This window comes from Crocodylus porosus, unplaced genomic scaffold (genome assembly GCF_001723895.1).
Source record: "Crocodylus porosus isolate Cpor-Errol unplaced genomic scaffold, CroPor_comp1, whole genome shotgun sequence".
Lineage (NCBI taxonomy): Eukaryota > Metazoa > Chordata > Crocodylia > Crocodylidae > Crocodylus > Crocodylus porosus.
In genome coordinates this window covers 44,891,625-44,911,556 of record NW_017728910.1, presented here as the reverse complement: position 1 = coordinate 44,911,556, position 19,932 = coordinate 44,891,625, and the positions used below count along the sequence as shown (strand labels likewise).

Genomic DNA, 19,932 nt, shown 5'->3' with positions numbered 1-19,932 from the left:
TATGCACAACTGAGCATGTACAGCAGTAGCCAAGACCCATATGTGTGCCCCTTATGGACCCAGAGCAGCTTTAGATATGCAAAAATGAGTCAGCTCAAAGGACTGCTGGACTTAAACTTATGAGGAGGGTGTGAGAAGATCTCCACCTTTCCTCTCCTTATGGCTCAATGGGTGGGCACTCCCTTAGGAAAATGGAGGTCCCAAGTTCCCCGTGTCCAGAGGGAGTTTGGACTTGGGTGTGTCTAATGTCTCAGTACAGCACACTAGCCACCACAACCTAGAGCAGCTGCTGCCCAGGCTCCTTCAGACACTCCTTTTGAAGCTGGGTCACTAATACAATCATTGGAAAAAATGCTGTGGGCAGTGTAGGGTGAAGTTTCTACCATGATGACAGCAAGGGCCAAGCGAGACCATGAGACCCTTCCCCTTCCAGGCTAGGAGCCACCTCCCAGGCTCTCAGGTGTACTCCCTTCTTCCTGCCCCACGTACCTCCCATGCACCTCAGTTTCAGTGCAGCCCAGGGAGTGCTGGAGAAGGCAGAGTGGTACCTGGCCTGCGGTGTGGAGGTTGGAGCGCTGTGTTGGGTGCTCAGCGCAAGCCAGGTTCAAGTCCTTGTTGTTGAAGGGACAGGCACTGAATCCAGGGTCTTCACCTCTAAGATGAGGGAGGAGCTGTTTAGCAGAACAGGGCTCATTACAATGCCTGTGTACCATAGTGCAGACACAGGAGACCCTGCTTTCTTGTTTACATTGTGGGCCCCTTATCTGCCTTGGCTGGAGGTATAATGCAGCCTGTCATGGGCTCCCAGAGGTTGTGTCTTGCCCCAGGGACCTGACTCTCCTGTGAGGTCTGAACCCAGAGACTCCTGCTCTTCTACATCTTCCCCTATTAAAACTTCTCTTCCTGAGTCTTCTAAGGATCTTTATTTTAATCCAGCCCCTGAAGCCAGGCTAGCAGCTACACGATGCAATTTGGAGCCTTTTGCACTGTGATTTATATGTTTTAATGACAAAGCCTTTCTTTGTGGACGCTGCTTCATGCATCTGAAGTCCTCCAGCTGATATGGAAGCTGCTACACATTTGCTTTGAAAAGGACACCTGCACGGCCCCCATCAGAGCAGAGCTGGCTGGATTCCCCTCCCCCTCCCACCTCCCTTCCATTTTCAAGCACTGTAGAAAACTCAGACAGTCATTTTACACATGAGTGAAAGTCTCGGGCACATCTGTCTCCACGGCTGGCATCTTGATCAATGAGCATGACTTTCCCCAGTTTGCTTGATTTTGGAGTGTGAATGGAGTGAGGGTCCTGTGGGCACAGCAATGCTCTGGGAGCCCGGGAGGGATATACCCAGAAGACTGATCTAGGCACTACCTTTCTCCATGGTTTGTATTCATACATTCTGCATGAGCCCCCTGTCATTTGCTGTGTCTGCCTGCAGCTACTCAGTAAGAGCTATTAATGAAGGGAACCCAGATGGAGTTAATATAGATCAAAGCTCTATTAGTTCCTAACCACATAGCTGCCCGCATGGAAATCCAGATGGTTTGCAGAAGGCAGGCTCAGCGAGCCACCTCCCTGTCCACCTCCAGCCCCTTCCATGAGCTCCCTTTGGGGTGCAGCAAGGAGCAGAGAGGGGTTCCCTCTGAGAGAGGCTCTTCTTTCCCTGCTGGTCCTTCTCTTGCCAGCTTTTGACAGCTTGGTTGGTACAAAGCCCCTGATCACTGGGAGAACAGAGGCTGTGGAAGAACTGGGATTCAGAGGGGAAGGGAAAGAAGCCCAGTCATGAAAGGCAAGACCCTCTTATTGTCCCAGGGCTACCTCAACTCCTAAAAAGTTTTGCATCCCTTCCTAAGACCGTGGAAGCAGGAAAGATCCGAATGTTGCCAACCACCAAGCTCAACAGCGCAGGCCTATTGTGTGGGGTATGGGACGGCACCGTGGAGCAGATGTCTGCACACAGGCTGTCTTGTAGGTGAAGAACAGGTGTGGGTGTTGGGGCACAGGGCTTTCAGCTCCTAGCTTTGCTTGGGATCTGCTTTGTGACCCATGGGCCAAACACTGAAGGGGCGTCAATGTCTTGGTGGCAGAAGGCTCAGCCTTGCTGCTGGGGCAGCAAAAACCCACCTTCCTGCTCCTACTCTGTGTAGGTCAACCCTGGAAGTGAGGGCATGAGGACACCCTGTGCATGCCCTAGTGCTGCCCTCAACACCTGTATCATGGTGTGCTCAGGAGTAGTGCTGTGTCCCCCGCTGCACCCTCCTGCAGCCCCAGGTCTCTTCACTGCCTTATTTCAGGGGGTGTCTCATGCTGACAGCGTGGGGCTCATCGCTTCCGTGGTGATGATGACCATGGCATGCTCTTTTTTTCCAGGTGCCTAGATGACCAGATTGGGTCATGACAGGCTACGTACCTGCCCAAAATAAGGTGCCAACCTGTGTGCAAGTGGCCCTTTTGGGATTTCCACCACCAAATCTGGTTATCTAGGTGGCCAGAAAAGAAGAGAATGCTGCCTTGAGATCTCTTGGGCTCTGGTGTAGACATAGCTTAATTCTCTCAGGGTTTCAATTCCCTGTAGATATATAGGCACTGCTAGTCCTTCCCTAACTCCCAAGGTGGTTGTGAGGCTGACTGCCTGTGTACTTGGAGAGAGTCAGTCCCCCCTCCAAAGTCCATTAGTCCCTGGACTTCTTCCTAGAGGGTTCAGTTAAAATAGCTATTGATCACAGTCTGGCCTGATGCCCTGGCCAACACCTGCAGGTGGCAAGCGCTATCCAAATTTGTCCGTTGTGGGTTACCTGACCAGGCCAATGCATTGAGCTGGCAGCTTCCTTAGGGCTGTGAAGCCAGATGTTTTCTATCTGTGTGATATATGTGATGGAGGGGAAAAAAATAAACCCCTTTCAAACGTCAGAAATTAAATAAAGCTTGAAAATGAGCAGGCCTGAACATTGTACAAAAATATGACTTTATGTTTGCAAATAGTAATAAGGGATGAATTATGATCTTGGAAAGGGACAATAATGTCCTGTATAAAGAACCCAGAGTACCCCTTGCCCTGAATATTTCAGTACAAAAAATACCAGCAGGGTCTCACTAGAAGAATGTCATCTCTAGTGACATTCATTATTGCAACAGCAAGCAAAAATGTTGGAGCAATGGTTCCATATTTAACTCCATATTCTAGTTTCCTAACCATGACGATGAATGGCAGTAAGGCTGGGGTGACAAGCACAGGAAGGTAATCCGAGTCCAGTTTGCTAAGAGCATTCATTTGGAATTTCTAACAGGACTTGTCTGCCCTGTTCCCATTTGTTTCTAATTAAACTCCCATAGCTCACTCAAAAAATCCTGCCCTTTATTAATTAGCATCATTATTAGCCAGTTTCATAGGCTATGCCAACAAAACAGAAACTTCTAAGGATGCAGACCAGGACAGCTTACTAATGAGATGCAGGCAAAGATCATCCTGTTAATGTTAACAAGGCTTTTTATTGTCCTTTCTGGCAATAAAGACAGCTTGGTACTTTCTGAGCCGATTTCTCTGTTGTCCATCAGCTCTCTCTGCCTCTGGGATGTGTGCTCTGTAGCTGGTATAGGGGGTTAGAGACATCTCTCTCCCCGTGCTTCTGTTCTTTGGAAACACGAGAAAGGTAATGCCCTACCAGGTAAGAGTCGAGCTACTAATCTGGTATTTGCAAGCCACCATGCCATTCACCTTGCTTGCAGGGGATAGCATGATTCCCCTTGGAGCCATGTCTCTCCCCACTGCTATGCATCAAAGATCTTTTTTGCAGGGACTGCCTCCTATCATGTTTTTCATACAGCACCTTGCACAATGGGGCCCAGAACTTAGTGGGGGACTGCAGCTGATATCACAGTGTTTGTGGTAATAATAGTGGTAATAACAATGGCTATATCAGGGCATTAAAATGTTTGTTATGGAGGTCTTTCCCAGTTCACACAGGTGTTATAGCTGGTGAAGACTGGTCATGGCACCAGGCTCTGCACAGGGGCAGCTTTAATAGCAGTGGGGGCTGTCTCATGGAGCTGGCATCTAGGCATCCCTTGTGATTCCCCAGCCCCACTTGCCATTGTTTCCAAGAAGGCTAACAGCATGCAGTATAGAAGTGTTGCCAGCAGGTCGATGGAAGTGATTCTTCCTCTCTGTTCAGTGCTGGTGAGGCCACATCTGGAGTCCTGCATCCAGTTTTGGACCCCCCACTGCAGAAGGGATGTGGACTAAATGGAGAGAGTTCAGCGGAGGGCAACAAAACTGGTGAGGGGCTGGGGGACATGACGTGTTAGCAGAGGCTGAGGGCACCATACAGCGTTATCATGGCTAGGTGTGCAAACATGATTCACAAGATAAACCTGGAGATTTCACATAGGAACCTGTAGTGCCCCCCCCAAAATTTTGAGCTGTTGTGGCCTTGCTGAGCTCTTTGTAACAGAATGCACTCTATTTTTCTATAGTCAAAAAACAAGTGAAAACTGAGAGCTGGCATTGTCCTGGGGATGTCTTGAGTCTCATGTGTGGTGCCTCAAGTTTGAAATTGCTGGAAAACTCTGGGTTAGACAAACACTTGTCTAGGGTCATCCCTAACCAAACTGTCCTCTCTTGAGGATGGGGGCTGGATTAGAAGTGACCACCTGATCTCCCCGCCCCTCCCCAGCACTTCTTTTCTATGATCCTAACCCTTCTCCAGGAGGGCTTTGTGCCACAGGGTCTGGGCAGCCAATCCAGGAGAGCATGGGCAGACAATGCAGTGCTGGGTTTGGGTGGAAACAGTGGGTGCTGCAGAGCTGGACTTCTTCAATCCCTGGTTTGGCCAAGGTGTCTGTGGCCTGCCTGCTGAGAGGCACAGATATGGACTTGCTCTGAAGGCCTTTGTGGAAGGGCTTCTGGCTGCAAGAACCCCGTAAGAAGCTGCCTGGGATGGATGCTGTGGGCAGTGAGCTCCACTAGACTCTCAGAGCATCCGGTGGAAGTGGGAAGTAGCCAGCGCTGGCATGAGTTGTGCCTGCATTGGCAGTGCAGCTGGACAGAAGGTGGCTGCTGTCAAAGCCAGTGCATGAGACTGGTAGATATGCCGCCATGATGCATGACAGTAGAGTATCTGTGTTCAGAGGATGCATCTGGAAGCACCTTATCAGTGGTCCCTGGGGTGCATATGGATGCCCCACCTCTCTCAGGCAACTGAGCAGTCAGTAATCCCACCCAGCCTGCTCCCTCAGCAGCCTTTAGAGCCTTCTGGCTTCTGGCTCCGTAGCAGCACAGAGCCAATAGAGGCCTCCCTTGCTCGCAGGGAGCAGCCCAGGCATGGATGAGGGTGGTCCCAGTGCCTTTCGAGCTCAGCAGCAGAGGGCCCTTTGGGCAGCATGGGGCTGCGTGCTGTTCAGGGAGCCCTGGGCTGAACTGGCTCAGCTGCTGAACATACAGCAGGGAATGAAACCCAGGTTTGACTGCAGGGAGGGCTCATTTTACTGCCATTGTATTTCCTCATCCATTGTTGCTGAGCTTGTGGGGGTCTTCCCTCCCTCCCCCCTCTCCAGTGGCCCCATCCTGCTGTGAACAAAACATAGATTTAGCTTTGTGGCATGAACGAGTCACCAGCAAATGGGCACCTGTGTCCTGCCCCACAGGTTGAGTGTGGTTCATTTTTTGGTGGGCAGGGTGGAGTGGGCTGGAAGCCTCACAATCTCCTCTCTCTCTGTCTCTCTTTCAATCTCCCATGCTGACCACAGGGAGATGAGCCATGATCGCAGCTTAAGATAAAGTTGCATCTTTGCTCGAGACATCTGGTCCAAAGACTAGTGAAGCCAGAGGTCAGAGTCCTGGCCTGTGTACCCCAGAGCTGAATAGCCAAGTTGAACTGACATTGTAAAGAAGAACGTAGTAAATGTTGGCAAATCAGGGCTGGAGAGGCTGATGTTCCTTCTCCCATGGCAGCAGTCTCCTGTGCATACCTGTCTGTCCACAAACCTGCCAGCATGTGAAACAAGCAACTGCAGTATGTGAGAGGTTGGAAGCAGCTGGATTTTGTGATGCCTTGAGCCATAATTGATGGATTGCACTGATATATAGCTTCCCTTCTGTTTTAAAGAACTCTTCCTGACTGAGTGAATAAATAAACTGAGTTTTTAGAAGAAAAAGTCTGTTTTGTCTAATGATAAAGTCCATTTCCTATGTCAGTCAGTAGGGTTGGAAACTTTTAGCTTCCCAGTTCTGAGCATTATAGCCAGAAGAGGAGGAACTGGGACACCTTGCCAATGAGTTGCACTATTTGGTAAGAACAGGAGAATTTGGGGGAGTCCAGGGCTCCTGGGCTCCCTGGTCTGGACAGGTGAGAGCAGTAGGGGTCACACAGGTTAGCCAAGCATGTGTATTTGAGATGCTTCATGTGGTGTGGCTGATACCTGTGCTCCTCCTCCTCCTTGAGGAGGTATTACAGGCAGGTTCTACTCTCACCTCTGCCCCAAGGGCTGTTGTGCAATTGTTCTGTTTCCTTATTAGTAAAGCAAGGTCATGAGCCCTGGTAGTCTGAAAGTAGGCAAAAGATAGGGCAGTGTGGCACCTTATAGAAGGTCAATAAGATACCACCCTGCTTTGGTTTCTGCTAAGCGGGAACTGCTCTCCTACTGACAACTTGAAGGCTTCATGCCACTACTTTTAGCAATAGGGAGAGCTAAAAAGCTCCCAGAAATATAAAGAGAGAGGAGGAGAGGCTGGAACACATGAGCTCCTGACTCCCAGAGCGGTCTTTGGTTGCGTTCAACACTGCATGACTCAATGTTGTGATATGGCGGAGCAGAGAGTCTGAGTCAGTCCAAGCTGGGAATGCGCCACAAGCCACAGTCCAACTGGAAAGACATGCTGTTGCCATGTGAAATACACTTGGAACATGTCCTCCCAATGAGGTTTCAGGATGCCAGAGGTATTCATCATTTGCTGCTTATTGCCGTCTGCTTCAGAGATGCCTCCCATCACCATGTCCCCTGCTGGGATTCATTTGGAAAGCTCATGCCCAGACCACCCATGGCATGTTGCATCAGAGCTGCCCAGTGAGAATTCACAGAAAGCTCAATGGCCTTGCTAGCTGTCAGCAAGTTTCTCAAAACAACACAAGCTAGAGGGCAGCCCTTGGTTTGAGATAGGGTGACCTCTGTGTCATTGACTGCCATCAGCCTGAGGGATAAGGTGTATGGTTAGACATAAGGAAACATACTTCCCAGCCTTTATTTTACCAGTTTTGAAGTGCTCTCGCCCTGCTACCCTAAGTTGGCTCAGTCTCACTCTAAGCAGGATTTGTTATGGGGGGGCTGAGAAGGAGACAGCCAGTGCCTGTCCTGTTTCCCAGTCATGGCCAGAGAAGGATGCTTCCAGGCATACCTTACCTACCCGCTCCTGCTGAAGTGTGCCCAACCTGGAAACACAGCAGCAGTGAAGCGGCTCTGAGACATCCAACCCCAGCTGGATGCTGGAGACAGGACTCAAATAAAGGACTGGCCATTTATATGAAGATTGGGGCTATCCAAAGTTATATTAGACAAGGTTGTAGAAAATGTGGAAAGGACAAAAGTTCTCTTTGGGGCATGAATGAGCCCCTGAGGTATTGAGATTAAGGAGGAAGGTACCTGGTCAGAACAGGGAAGTCATGGACACTGAAGGGGTATTCTCTGCTTGTCTAGGATGCGATACTTTGAAACTTCAGGGTGTTCTTGGCTTGTTCTCCCACTCAAGGCCAGACCAATCACCACATTTGGGGTCAGAAAGAAATTTTCCCCTAAGTTAGCCTGGCAAGGATTGTGGAGTTCTTGCCTTTCTCTAGCATGGGGTAGACCTCTTCCAATCATCATCTGGGCATATATTAACCATCTACTTGGCTGTCACCACAGTGCCCTTGTCCCTGAATGCTGGAGGCTGTGGGGGTGTGGCGGTGTCGGCGGTGGGGGTGTGGTAGCGGCGAGCGGGGAGCTCACGCAGGCAGCCGCGGTAGTGTTGGTGGCAGGGGGAAGAGAGGAGTGAGCGCCGACCAGCAGTCGGCGACCATCTGCAGATGTCGCCCGCCAGCAGTCGGCAGTGGACAGCGGTGATCGAGGACTGCTTGCGGATGCCAATGGTGGTGTTGGCAGCGAGGGGGGGTGGCAAGCAGCAGCTGCCCGCAGGAACCACTGGTAGCATCGGCAGTACTTTTTGCAGGGGGTGCACCACCAAGCTCAGGGGATGCACGTGTACTTGCATGCACCCACTATGCATTACCAATGTCCTTGTCTCTCTGGCTTTTACATATAGTGTCCTGTTGGTGTTTCTGGCTTTGTGCCCTGTGGGCTGTGTGTGAGAGTTGAAAGTGTCGGTTTTGTGGATTTCTTGAGTAAATAGATGGCCTGGGATCACAGGGGACTGGACTCACTGGCCCTAGGAGGCCATTCCAGTCCTGTGTCTCTCTGTACAAGTTCTTCTCCATGGGTTGCTCATCACAGGCCTGCTTGTACCTCTGAAGCAGCTGGTGCTGGGTAGTTCCAGGATGGGCAGGGTCTCATCCATAACAGCAATTACAATGAGAAGGGAAAAGGATGCTCACAGGGGCATGGAGGAACTGGCAGAGTTTGTATAACTCCTTTGTGACAACTGTGTTTTCATTTATTTGTTAAATAACCCAAGTGACTGGCCTTGGCATCATGTACATTGATTAATACATGTATTTGGCTAGGGCCTGAATGGAAAACCCTTATTGGATGTCTAAAATCTTGCATTGACTTCAGTGCTGTGGGCTGGCACCTTCTGGAAACCAGGTGGCTTTTTGTAAGTGCTGGCATAAGGGCTAAGGCCCCAGTCTTTCCTTTAAACACTGAAACACCAGCTTAACTTGACACACGCATGTGCAGGCCTCTTGCATTCAGTTGGTCTGGTTCTCATTTATATGAAGCCACCTCAAACCACTTCAGCTGAAGAAAGGGGCCTGGAAAGGAGTGTTTTTTACCCAATGACTGTTTAAATTAAAATATGTGGGCTCAAGTCTCCCCTTGGCTAGCAGAATGCCCTAACCATTAGGCTACAGGGGTCATATTCCCCCTTGTGCTCTCGCTTTCTAGCCCAATGACTCTTGCATCCCCAGCTACACAGGGCCAAGCCCCAGCTCCAGCCTAGCTTTGGGGCTGGGGCATTCTCTTAGGAGGTGGGAGACGTGGGTTTGAACCTCTCAGTCTAGGGCAGGTAAGAAAGGAACCATCCCATGAGGGCTCCTACCCTTAGACTACAGTATAATGGGAGGGCAGGGCTTTAAGGGCAAGCAGTGGTCACTACCACACCTTGTGAGGAGCCGGATCCTGTCGGTGTATCATCTGTGCTTTGAAAGCACTGACCACATGGGGCACATAGGCAGGGGGAAGCCTTGCTACTGGATCCCAACCAGTGCTTAGCTGTGTGGCAGGTGCCAAGCTACCAAGCCTGGAGCAGTTTTGGGCATGCGTGCTGGCACTGGCGTTGGCACTGGCTGGGTGCCAAGAGGGAGGTTCCTTGTAATGTTTTATGTGCCTTTAGGGTTTAGCCTCAATGGACAGGGTTTTCAGGTTTGGATTTAAGCTCCTAAAATGCCTTCAAAATCCCAAACTACTTGCCTAAGACCTTTGGAGCTGGCCCTACATCCCTCCATGGTCATGATTCCCCAGGGAGTGCCCCACGAACACAACTCTTGGCCCACCCCGAGTGCACTGCAGGCCTAGCCCCTGACTGGGCACTGCCAGCCTTGGTGAGAAACATGGTGTTAACTTGTCCTCTTATATTTTTCATGCACAGAACCCAATTATGAAATGAAGCTTCTTGGCAGCTCTTCCTGGACATCAGCTTTCTATTCTACAACTTGCTTGACAAGGAAACCAGGCTGGGGGTGGGAACAGAGAGAGGAGCAGGGAGGGTGAAGGAGGGTTGCACTCATTACTTTCCTCAAAGAATACAAGTAACTTCTTTGGTCACTGCTGAAACCAAATGGAGCCTGTTGTATTCGGGGAGCTTTTCCATTGCTCAGCCTTCAGCTCAGCTATAATCTCTGGGGCTTCTACAAGGATGCTTTCCAGTGTTTCCTCCTTCCAGCGCCTTCCTTCCAGCAGATCAGGTTTTGCTGTCAAGCTTGGAGGCAGGCAGGCAGTTATTTCCTTGAGCTATAATACCATTCAGAGGAGCTCCCCACAGCAGCTGTGCAGTGCTGCCTAGGCAGGAAAACTGAAGGGGAAAAAATTCCTGTTTGGATAAAGGTAGTGCAGTAACACGGAGGGGATGGCACTCACTTCTGTATGCTAAAATCCAAGCTACACGCAGCAAGGACTCTCAGACTCCAGGGCACTGAGCAATGCCTTCAGCTTCTTCCCCAGTGATTTCCTCCCCTGTGGCTCTGGAGAGGGAAATTCCTTTCTTTACACCTAAAAAAAAAATTATAACAAACCCCCCAAACCAATCTCAAGAGGGTTGGGCAAAAGATAAAAGCTCTGCAAGGCAGTGCAACTCCTCCTCTTGACAACTGACTTCTCATTTAAATGTCTGCAAACACAGGCTCCAGCTAGAACTGCCTTTGTAGCTGCTGGGGAAAGCCTGTTCTGCATCGGGACAGGGCACTGGCCTCTGCTAGGCAAAACAGCCCACAGACTAGCTGACTAGCTGAGGGCTGCTGGTCCTATGCTCCCTTTTTTTTTGAGCTTCCAACTTCACTGCCTATTTTTGTGCTGCCTTTTGAAAAGAAATGCCTCTCACTTAATGCTGACCAACAGGGCAGGCAGAGACTGGAACTAGGTGGTGTCTACGGTCAGCAGAGAGCTGAGATTACCCTCACTGGAGTGTGCCTGGATGTTTCCCAAAATACCTGTGGGGTGTTGGCTGCCCAGGATGAAGGACATTCCCAGGACTGGGTGCCCTTTAACCAGATGACGAGAGAGTGGAGCGGGCTTTTGAGCAGAGCACTCCCTGTCTTGGGTCTGAGGAAGGGAAGGCAGGAGTGTCCCTGTGCATGGACCTAGTGAAGAAGGTCCCCTGATGTCTGCTTTGCTGCTGGTCTGGGCTGTGCTCCTGCACTCAGGAATCAAGAGCTGCCTGGCCAGAGGAGGGAGGTCATGGGAGCATTGCACAGGTAGGAGCTGCTTGTTGCCGTCAGGTGGGCTTTGGTTGAGAGTGATTAATCAGCTGGGGGGGGGGAGCGGAGGAGGCATGTACTTGAAGGGGGGCTCCATCCTAGTGGTTTACCCTGTCATCAGTCAACCCCTTCCCAATCTAAGTAGACCCTGGGGGCTGGGTGAGATGACCCTTGGTGTTTCTTCTACCAGCCCTGTGGTGCATGGGGCTGTAGCAGATGAACACCTCAAATATCTGTTCCCTATGTGATCTGCAAGATACGCCGTCAATAGGGAAGTAAACACAGCTGATCACAGCTATCGATCATGCCTCTCACATCCGACCTCCAGCACTCCTGCTAACATGGGGTTAAATGGAGCTGCCAGATATGCCAAACCCTTGATGTTTGTCATGAGAGCTGCTCGGATTTCCTGTTTCTCCAGATGTGTCAAATATTGTGTGCTGTCCCCTCTGAACACGTTGGCTGGTAGTTTAGCTTGAAATGTGTTTAGTTTTGGGCCCCCTGCTACAGAAAGGATATGGATAAATTGGAGAGAGTCCAGCAGAGGGCAAAGATGGTTCGGGGGCTGAGGAGCATGAATTTTGAGGAGAGGCTGAAGGAACTGGGCTTATTTAGTCTGGAGAAGAGAAGACTGAGGGGGTATTTAATAGCAGCCTTCATGTCCTTGGAGGGTGTTTCCAAAGAGGATGGAGCTGGACTGTTCTCAGTGGTGCCAGATGACAGAACAAGGAGCAATGGGCTCAAGTTGCAGCAAGGGAGGCTTAGGTTAGATATTAGGAAGAACTTTCTCACTAGGAGGGTAGTAAAGCAGTGGAACAGGTTACCCAGAGAGGCTGTGGACTCTCCATCCTTGGAGGTTTTGAAGACCTGGCTAGATGAAGCCCTGGCTGGGATGAGGTAGTTGGGGCTCGTCCTGCTTTGAACAGGGGGTTGGACTAGATGTGACCTCCTGAGGTCCCTTCCAGCCCTCACTGCCTGTAATTCTAAGTCACAGGGGTCAGAAACCTCGGTTAGATGGAGATTGGATTTTTCCTAGGAACCTGCCCTGTAAAATATAGATCGAAGTTTGTAAAGTCGCATTAAAAGTTGCTGGCGTGTTTTGACTTTGCCAGAGTTTAACCACTGGATTTGCTTGCTGGATTTGATCTCTGCAATGTATTAAAGATGACACATCTCATTTGCTAACAAGCTAGCTCTAATACCTCACCAGATATTGTGATGAATAGCATGTGCCCTTGTGGCCATCCAAGCATCTTGGCTAAAAATAAGCAAAGCAGGCACTTGGATATGATTGCTCGTACTGGGTGGCGTTTCAGGAAAGGTGGCCAGTGGTTACATGGGTTTAATTTACTGGCAAATGCAGTTATCTCCCTGGAGGGTACTACTGAGTCAAATATGTGGTGATTGCAGGCATGCAAATGAAGAAATCATTCACTTCCTGAACTTGCTGCATATTGCAAAAGGAGCATGCTGCTGCTGACAGCTGGTTAGGAAGTGTCATTCTTGTCTGAAGGTCTAGAGTCCTGTCCTAGCACAGCACATGCGCCACCCCCATTCACTTCATCCTTAACAGCTGTCTTGTCATTGGCCTGGGTGTAGTATGTGAGTACCACGCAGTCAGTAAAGGACTTCAGCTTCCCAGAAAACTTGGGGACAGTTCTTCCTGCTTAGCAGACAAGGGACAAAGGAGATTACAGACCTAGGTGAACTCCCACAGCTGGGCTCACCTTAGGGGTGGCTGCGTGCTTGAGCAGGGATGAATGGGAAAGACCAGGCTGTAGAGAGCCCAAGTGATAAGGACCTCATGGGGCTGTCCCCTCTTTCTCCCGGGGTCTGTCTTCTGCAAATGTTTGTGATACAGCTTGATCAGTTCTTCAGACAGGAAGAAGGAGGCTCTGCTCTGATATGTAGGGGAGAGAGGGAAGGAGGTGGAGGTGGGGCAGATGGCTGGGAGGACCTGGCTCTTGGCAGATGGTGTGGCATGTATGATGGGGGCAGAGGGAGGATCTTTTGGGGACCCGCTGTCTTTTCTCTCCCTGTTGCAGCTTGGCACAGTGCAGGGACATTGCCTGGGAATGAAAGGAAGGGCATAGACGAGGCAGGGAGCAGCCTTCAGAGCGAGTAGAAGCAAGTCTGGGGCACTTCACAGGGAAGGAGGTCAGGGCAGAGCACCTGAAGGATGAGTTGGGGTCCAGGTTTCCCTTCCTGCCCATCAGGAGGAGATGGGAAGGCAGAACGCATACGCAATCCAAGTTAAATATTTGGTGTGGGGGCAGGAAGAGAGACACAGTGCAGCTCCAGGAAGAGCCTGGCAGAACTGGCATTTCATGAGAGACAGCCAATACCCCACTTTTTGCTCCTAACCTGCCTCACAGTGGTCTTGAGCTCCAGGTTTGGGGCAGTCAGGACCATCCCTGGGCTCCATCGTCTACATCTGCTAGCTGTCTCCTCCCTGTGAGCTGGCTGCTGACAGAGCAGACTTCCATCAGTAGCTCCCTAGTTGCCAGAATTGGTATGCTCTGCGGGAGGGGGAGGGGATACTGCTGCAGATGATATTTTCAGCCAAAATGTTGGTTTAAAATAGAAATAGAATTGTTTGTTTATAAAATATTAACTTTACTAGATTTGGTGGCTGGGTGGGTTAGGCATCTCCCTCCTTCGCTCCTGGCTTCTCATGTCCTTGTCCTTGGGACAGGGTATTTAGCAGAATTTGCAGATTCATTTGAATCTGACATGGCTGTGCTACCTTCCTGACATGGCCTGGACATCTCCCTGTAGCTTCAGAGGCATGAGATTGAGCCTTGCTCTGCATGCAGACTAGAGACTGCAGCCAGGTGTAAGTGGGCACCTGGTCATTTAGGCTGCAAAGTTGAGAGTGGCTGCATGTGATGCCAGCCACATTGCTCCTGTGTGTACTGTGAGCTATAGAAACTGGTGTGCATCAGAAGAATCCACAAGCCACGCCAGCTACTAGGCTTGGGAAGACCTTTCACCTATTAAATGCAGTATTATATTGTTAGCAGAGCTGGCAGCACGATCTGCTATTAAAATTGTCTGACATGTCTAATTATGGGGCCCTGTTTTTCACTACTTATAACTTTGCAAAATTTTAACCATTTGGGCTGCAGTTGTCCAAGGATTTGCCTCTGGCTTTTCCTTTTCTCTTCTGGAAAATTTCATCTGTTTCTGATAATAAACCCCCAGAAAATTGCATTATTTTTAACCATATTAAAAACCTCTGGTGACCTTTTCTTTGAGAAGCTCTTGTGCCCCAAAGCTTTGGAGCAAGTACATGAAATAAGACATGTGTGTCACGGTGGAGCCTTTTGTCATCCTTGGGAAAATCTGCCCAGCTCTTGTCCTTGCTATAAGTCTTTGAAAAATCACAGTTCATTCAGGGTCAAGAGAGACCTCTTAGAGCTTAGCAGCGTGGGTACACTGTGCATGCGCTGTGTATACTCCATTCCCTCACACCTCCTCATGCTGACCAGACTGAGGATGTGCCAATTGTACAGGGTGTCTGGATGTGCTCCATCCCAAGGCTACATGGGCTCCTATGAGCCTTGCTCATAGTGGCTGTTCGCAGCTGCTCTACTTTGGTGTAGGGCTGGGTGCCAAAACAGGGAGCAGGTGATGTGCTCAAGCAGTGGGGAGGGAAAACCTCTTGATTTCAATGAAGAATGACAAAATAGAGACCAGGGAGAAAGACAATGAGTCAACTGGGATGAGATGGTGTCTTGCAGGGAGGTGGGGAGCCTGGGACTGTAACTGGCTGGGCAAAGAGACTGAAAGAGGGGTCTGAAGTGGGAAAGGAGACTGGGAAAAGGGGAAAACTAGGAGGCAGATGCCTGGTGTGTGGCACTGAGCTTAGACAAGGGGCTGGGGAAAGGCAGAGCCTGGGACTGGCAGGGCAAGGTGACTGAGACTAGGACTTAAGGAGGATGGGACTGCAGAGTGGAGAGGCCAACAAGAGAAGGAGCACAAGAGCTTCTCAAAGAAAGCTTTTGGGGCACAAGACCTTCTCAAACAAAGGGTCCCAAACAGGGACAATTGGGGCTGGCTGGGCAATGAAACTAAAACAAGGTGCTGGGTCCAGGATGGAGACTAGGAGCAGCTGGCCAAAGAGACTGGGCCTGGATGAAAAAGCTGAGGTCTGGATGCTTGGACTAGGCAAGTAGAGAGCTGGGGCTTGTGACAGTCGGGGAAGCAACAGGAGTGGGATGGGAGGAGTCGGAGGGCATCAGGCTTGGGGAAAGGAGTCAGAAGAGGCTGTGCCCACCACAGCACACTTCTCCCAAGATTGTGGCATTTCACCAGTCCTCTGCTGCCAGCATTTAGCATGTGCCTCGTCCAGCCCCTTTTACCTTCTCACAAGCGAACACTCTTTGTGTGTTCCTCATTGCCTGGGCTCCAAGGTGTGATCCACAGAAGCACTGAGTGCTTATGGCTGTATCTGATGCCAGTGAGAGTTGTACCATGTTTTGTGCTCTACAGAATGAGGTTGTAAGTAGCTCACATGAGCAGGTGGAAATGTTGATCTTAATCACCGTTCCTTGGATCTCTGCCTATCAATTAGGGGTAACACCCCCTACCTCCCCCATGGAGACAACGTGATCTGTCTTGGCTAGAGGTAAGAGAGGGATCTCACCAAAATACTAAAGCAGCCAGATTCCATGATATTTAAATTGGTCAACCTGTTCCAAAACATTACCGGCTGATGTCTTATTCATTCATGAGATTTTGTGTCATCACCAGCTGCACTTTAATCATTTACAGGGTCTGTAACATGGGAGGTGAACCAAAGATCATGGAGTTTTTTGGTTTTAATTTAAAACTGATGCAAGAAGAATAAATCTTCCATCTTGTTAAAATCTGATGGCAAGCTACAGTGAGCTGGGGTGCAAGATTGTTTCACAGTAGTGCGACATATGAAACACTTCCTTCCCAAATGCAGAGGCACAGAGTAAACTGAGACAGACTGTGGGTGATTGATGTACTCAAGGGAGTTGTGATTACATATTCATCTGTTACAGACAGCTGACTACTCTGCAAATCGCACATGCATCTGGGAACCCAATGCTCGCCTCCCTGCTGATTCAGATCTCTCTCTGCCACATGAGCTACAGAAGATCACAGTTGGCTGATAGAAGTAGGCCTATTATAGTGCTGTGGACCAGCCACAAGAGACCAGCATTGCAACCTCATGCTCACATGTAAAATAAGTGTAAGAATCGTGAGGGATTCTCAGAAGTTCTCAGCCTGGCCGAGCTCTACAGCTGGGCAAAATTGAAAAATGCAGTTTTAGGCTATCGTGGACTAATTGTCAGTTCCCAATGAACTTGGAAAATGATTTCAGGCATGAAAAAAGGGGGAGAAATTTTCAGAAAGTTGAAACATTTTCTTTCAACCTTTTATAAATGAATAATTTTGATTTTTCATTTTGAAAGATGCATCATATCTCAATTCGTCTCAGTGTAATAAGGATGGCAATGAGGATGGCACAAACAGCAAAAACTACCAAAATAACATTTTAAAATGCTTTTATAATTTATTTTGGTTCAGCCAGCATGCCAGAAAGGCCCATTGTTCATGCTGGTCCAGTAACTTTTCCCACACAAGACAGGGCAGGTGGGGGTGGGGAGCCAGGGGGAGATCCTATTTCCCTTATTATCCACTTAGGTATTTAATTGTGATCCTATTCCAGCCTGCTTCAAACCCTGAAAAACCATTAAGCTTTGCACTTGTGCATAGCACCATCATTTTAGCTGTAGGCTAAGCCACAAAAAGCAGTGAGGAGGAGGAGGAGGACTCCCCTTCCTCTTTTGTGTTAATGGGTTTCCAGGGACTCAGGCAGGGTGGAACAGGATTGCACTTAGGTGCAATCCCAAGGTGTTGTTTACTTTTATGCTAGACAGATTTAAGGCCCAAGGCTGAAGTCCACCTACGTGTCTAACAGCGAACAGGATCAGGCCCTGGGTGTTTTACCACTAACATCAGAGGGAGCTGGACCCTTGACTTGGCTGAGTCAGATCAATGCCGAGTCCACCCTACAGCTAGGCCAGCCTTCCAACTCGTGATGCAGGGAGGAGTGAAAGGATTTGGGCACAAAGCAGCATGTGCCATTGGAGGCCAGGTCACCTACATGGCCTTGTGATTACTCTGCAGTCTCTGGCTAGTGCAGCTCCTGATCTGGTGACTGCCTCCTCATCTCATATCACTGCATTTCTCTAGCCCAGGGTGCTGGTTGAGAAGAGAAACCCAGAGATTTCACATAGGAATCCAGAGTTTCCAAAATGCTCTGCCCTGTTGTTCTCTTTCTGAGTACTCTGCAACAGAAGAATCTCTCTTATTTTTCTATAGTTAAAAAGCAAGTGAAAACTAAGAGCTGGCATTTTCCAGGGGTGCTTTGAGTCTCGCGAGGGGTGCCTCAAGTCTGAGAACTACTTCTCTAGCCAGTGTGCTGAAGAGCAGGGTGCTTAGTTACCCCTGGTGACTAAGATGGTGGCAAAAGAAAAGGGCTGGGGGGCCAGCTATAGTGCCATCAACTTCCTGGTCTCCAGAGCCGTTCTAAAACAGAGGCTCTGGCAGCTGCAGGGATTGATGCCACCACTGCCTCTAAAAAAAAAAAAATCGGGCAGCTCACGGGAAGCCCTGCAGCCTAAATTCAGCCTATAGGGCCAAATGCATGTGACACCCCTGCTCTAAGCCATCTTCAGTAGTGCTGATAACTATCTACTGGTTGTGAGCTGGCTATAGACCCCAGGCCAAGGGGGCTGGAGAAGGGAGAGGTGAAGCAGGGAAAGGACATCTTGGGCATGGGTGGAACAAAGCAAGGGGTCCTGCTTTACCCTGCACTCTCTCAGAGCCCCTGTGGGGATTAGGGCTTGTATAAGAGCTGCCCCCCATCAACAGGCCTGTGCTAGCTCGCTCTGTGTGCTGGGTGGAGCACAGCACGTGGTGACATAGCAAGCAGAGCTTGCTGTTGTATGCAGAGAGTTGTTCATTGGGGCACACACCCAGTCTTTTTAATTTCCAGCTGGACTTTAGGCCAGTGACACGGGGTGTGGGGGGGCGGGGGTGTTCTCTGCCCTTCACAGAATGGGAAGTAGATCCCAAGGTGTTGTTTACTTTTATGCTAGACAGATTTAAGGCCCAAGGCTTCATTTTCCCACATATTGGGTTATCATTGACATCTGTACAGAGCAGGCGCAAAATGCCGGAGCCAGCGCGGTCAAGAATGCCAATTTGAGACTGTTGCACATTGCCCAAGTTAAAGAAGGAACCAGCCTGAGAAGAATCAAACTTGGATTTGTATACCCAGGGGCCTAGATCCTGTTCCTCCCTGAAGCACCCCAAACTTAGCTTGCCCTTGCCTCAGATGTACGTGCCTCCTTCAGGAGGTAGGATAGGAGGTGGGATCCTGCAGCTTGCCCAGAGACTCTGGGGTGAGGATATGACAGGATGTCCCTACTCTGAGAATGTGATGGGCATAAAAATGACCAGCCCTGCTGAGTGTGACCTCCAGGGACTAATGGCTGAAAAGGTGAGCAGAGATCCCAGTAGCCAACTCCCTAATTGTGCAGCAGCATTGGCCCTGGCAAAGTTCAGGAGGGGGTACATGCCCCTCCCATTTTGGGAATAGGAAGGAGGTAGCCTGGGTGCCTCCAGAAGGCAATTCTCTTCTGTGCAGATGGAGGTGCCCACGTTGAACCCAGGGGTACTAGGTACCCACATGGAACTGGAGTGCTTCCCAGCAGTCAGGGATATCCTTTAGTGACTTAGGCACCTAAAAATGCCTAATGGGAACTTAGGTACCTTAGAGGTTTACTAGGACTTGGGCTATACAATTTAAGACCAGAAGGGACTATTATGAGCATCCAGGCTGCCCTGCATAGCACAGGCCAGGGAATTCCAGCTGGAGGGGCCCAGCCTCCCATATGTGCTGGCTGAGCTGGAGCATCTCTTTCAGGAAGATGTCCATTCTCTTCTGAAGGAAAAGCATGCAAGCCAGTCTTCCTAACTTGAGCCCCTCAGCTGAAGCGCTGTTGGGGATGGGATGGCATTCAATACAAGCAAGGCAGAGCTGAGTACATGGTGAACTAACCAGTCCATAAGTATTGATTTGACTTTTAAAAATCAATGGATTCTCTTCCAAAGCCATTCCCTACCCCTTTACATTCGGCTTTCCAGGGAAACATAAGCAGCCAAGATTTTAGCACAAGTAGTAGCTAAAAAACACACATTGAAATTTGCCAAGAGGGAATTCTGGAGAGAGGAATACGCTTACATTTTATGTCACGGCTGTTGGCTTTGTGCATAAGTCAGGAAACAGAAACTATATAAAGTGGAGCCCTCACAGAGCCGTCTGTGTGCAAATACAGATTCCATAGGCATGGACATCTGTCTGTCTTGCGTGACATGGGGCACAGCTTGTTGAACATCTGTTGGTATGACTGTCCAGCCCAGTTCTTGACTGACAGCTCTTCTGCACTTACAACATGTGAAGTTTGTCCTGTATGTGCTGTAGGTTCTTTCCAGGTTTCTTCTTTCTTCTGCATGTTGGGCTCATCCTTCCTCAAAATCTTCATCCCATGCTTAATAGACTGTTTGCAAGCACTTTGATTCTCAGCAGTCTTCTCCTAGTTGTTTGGCTCAACGTTCATTGCCTTCATATGGCTCTCGCAAGCTTCTTTGAACCAGAGATAAGGACACCCATGTGGTCTTCTTTCTGTAAAGACCTCTCCATATAAGAGATCCTTGGGTATACAGCCATTGTCCACTCTCTGTATTTGACCAAGCCATCAGAGTCAA

The 19,932-nt window shown here is 49.6% G+C and overlaps 1 protein-coding gene across 1 annotated transcript in view; it reads left to right on the top strand.

Annotated features, from left to right (window-relative positions):
• Nucleotides 1-10,554: 10,554 nt before the first annotated feature.
• TSPEAR (thrombospondin type laminin G domain and EAR repeats) overlaps nt 10,555-19,932 on the top strand; it is a 66,169-nt gene continuing 56,791 nt past the window's right edge. Inside the window, exon 1 of the mRNA XM_019533111.1 lies at nt 10,555-11,118. Within this exon, the coding sequence (XP_019388656.1) occupies nt 11,025-11,118 (94 nt within the window). The 5' untranslated portion in view covers nt 10,555-11,024. The remainder of the gene's footprint in view (nt 11,119-19,932) is intronic.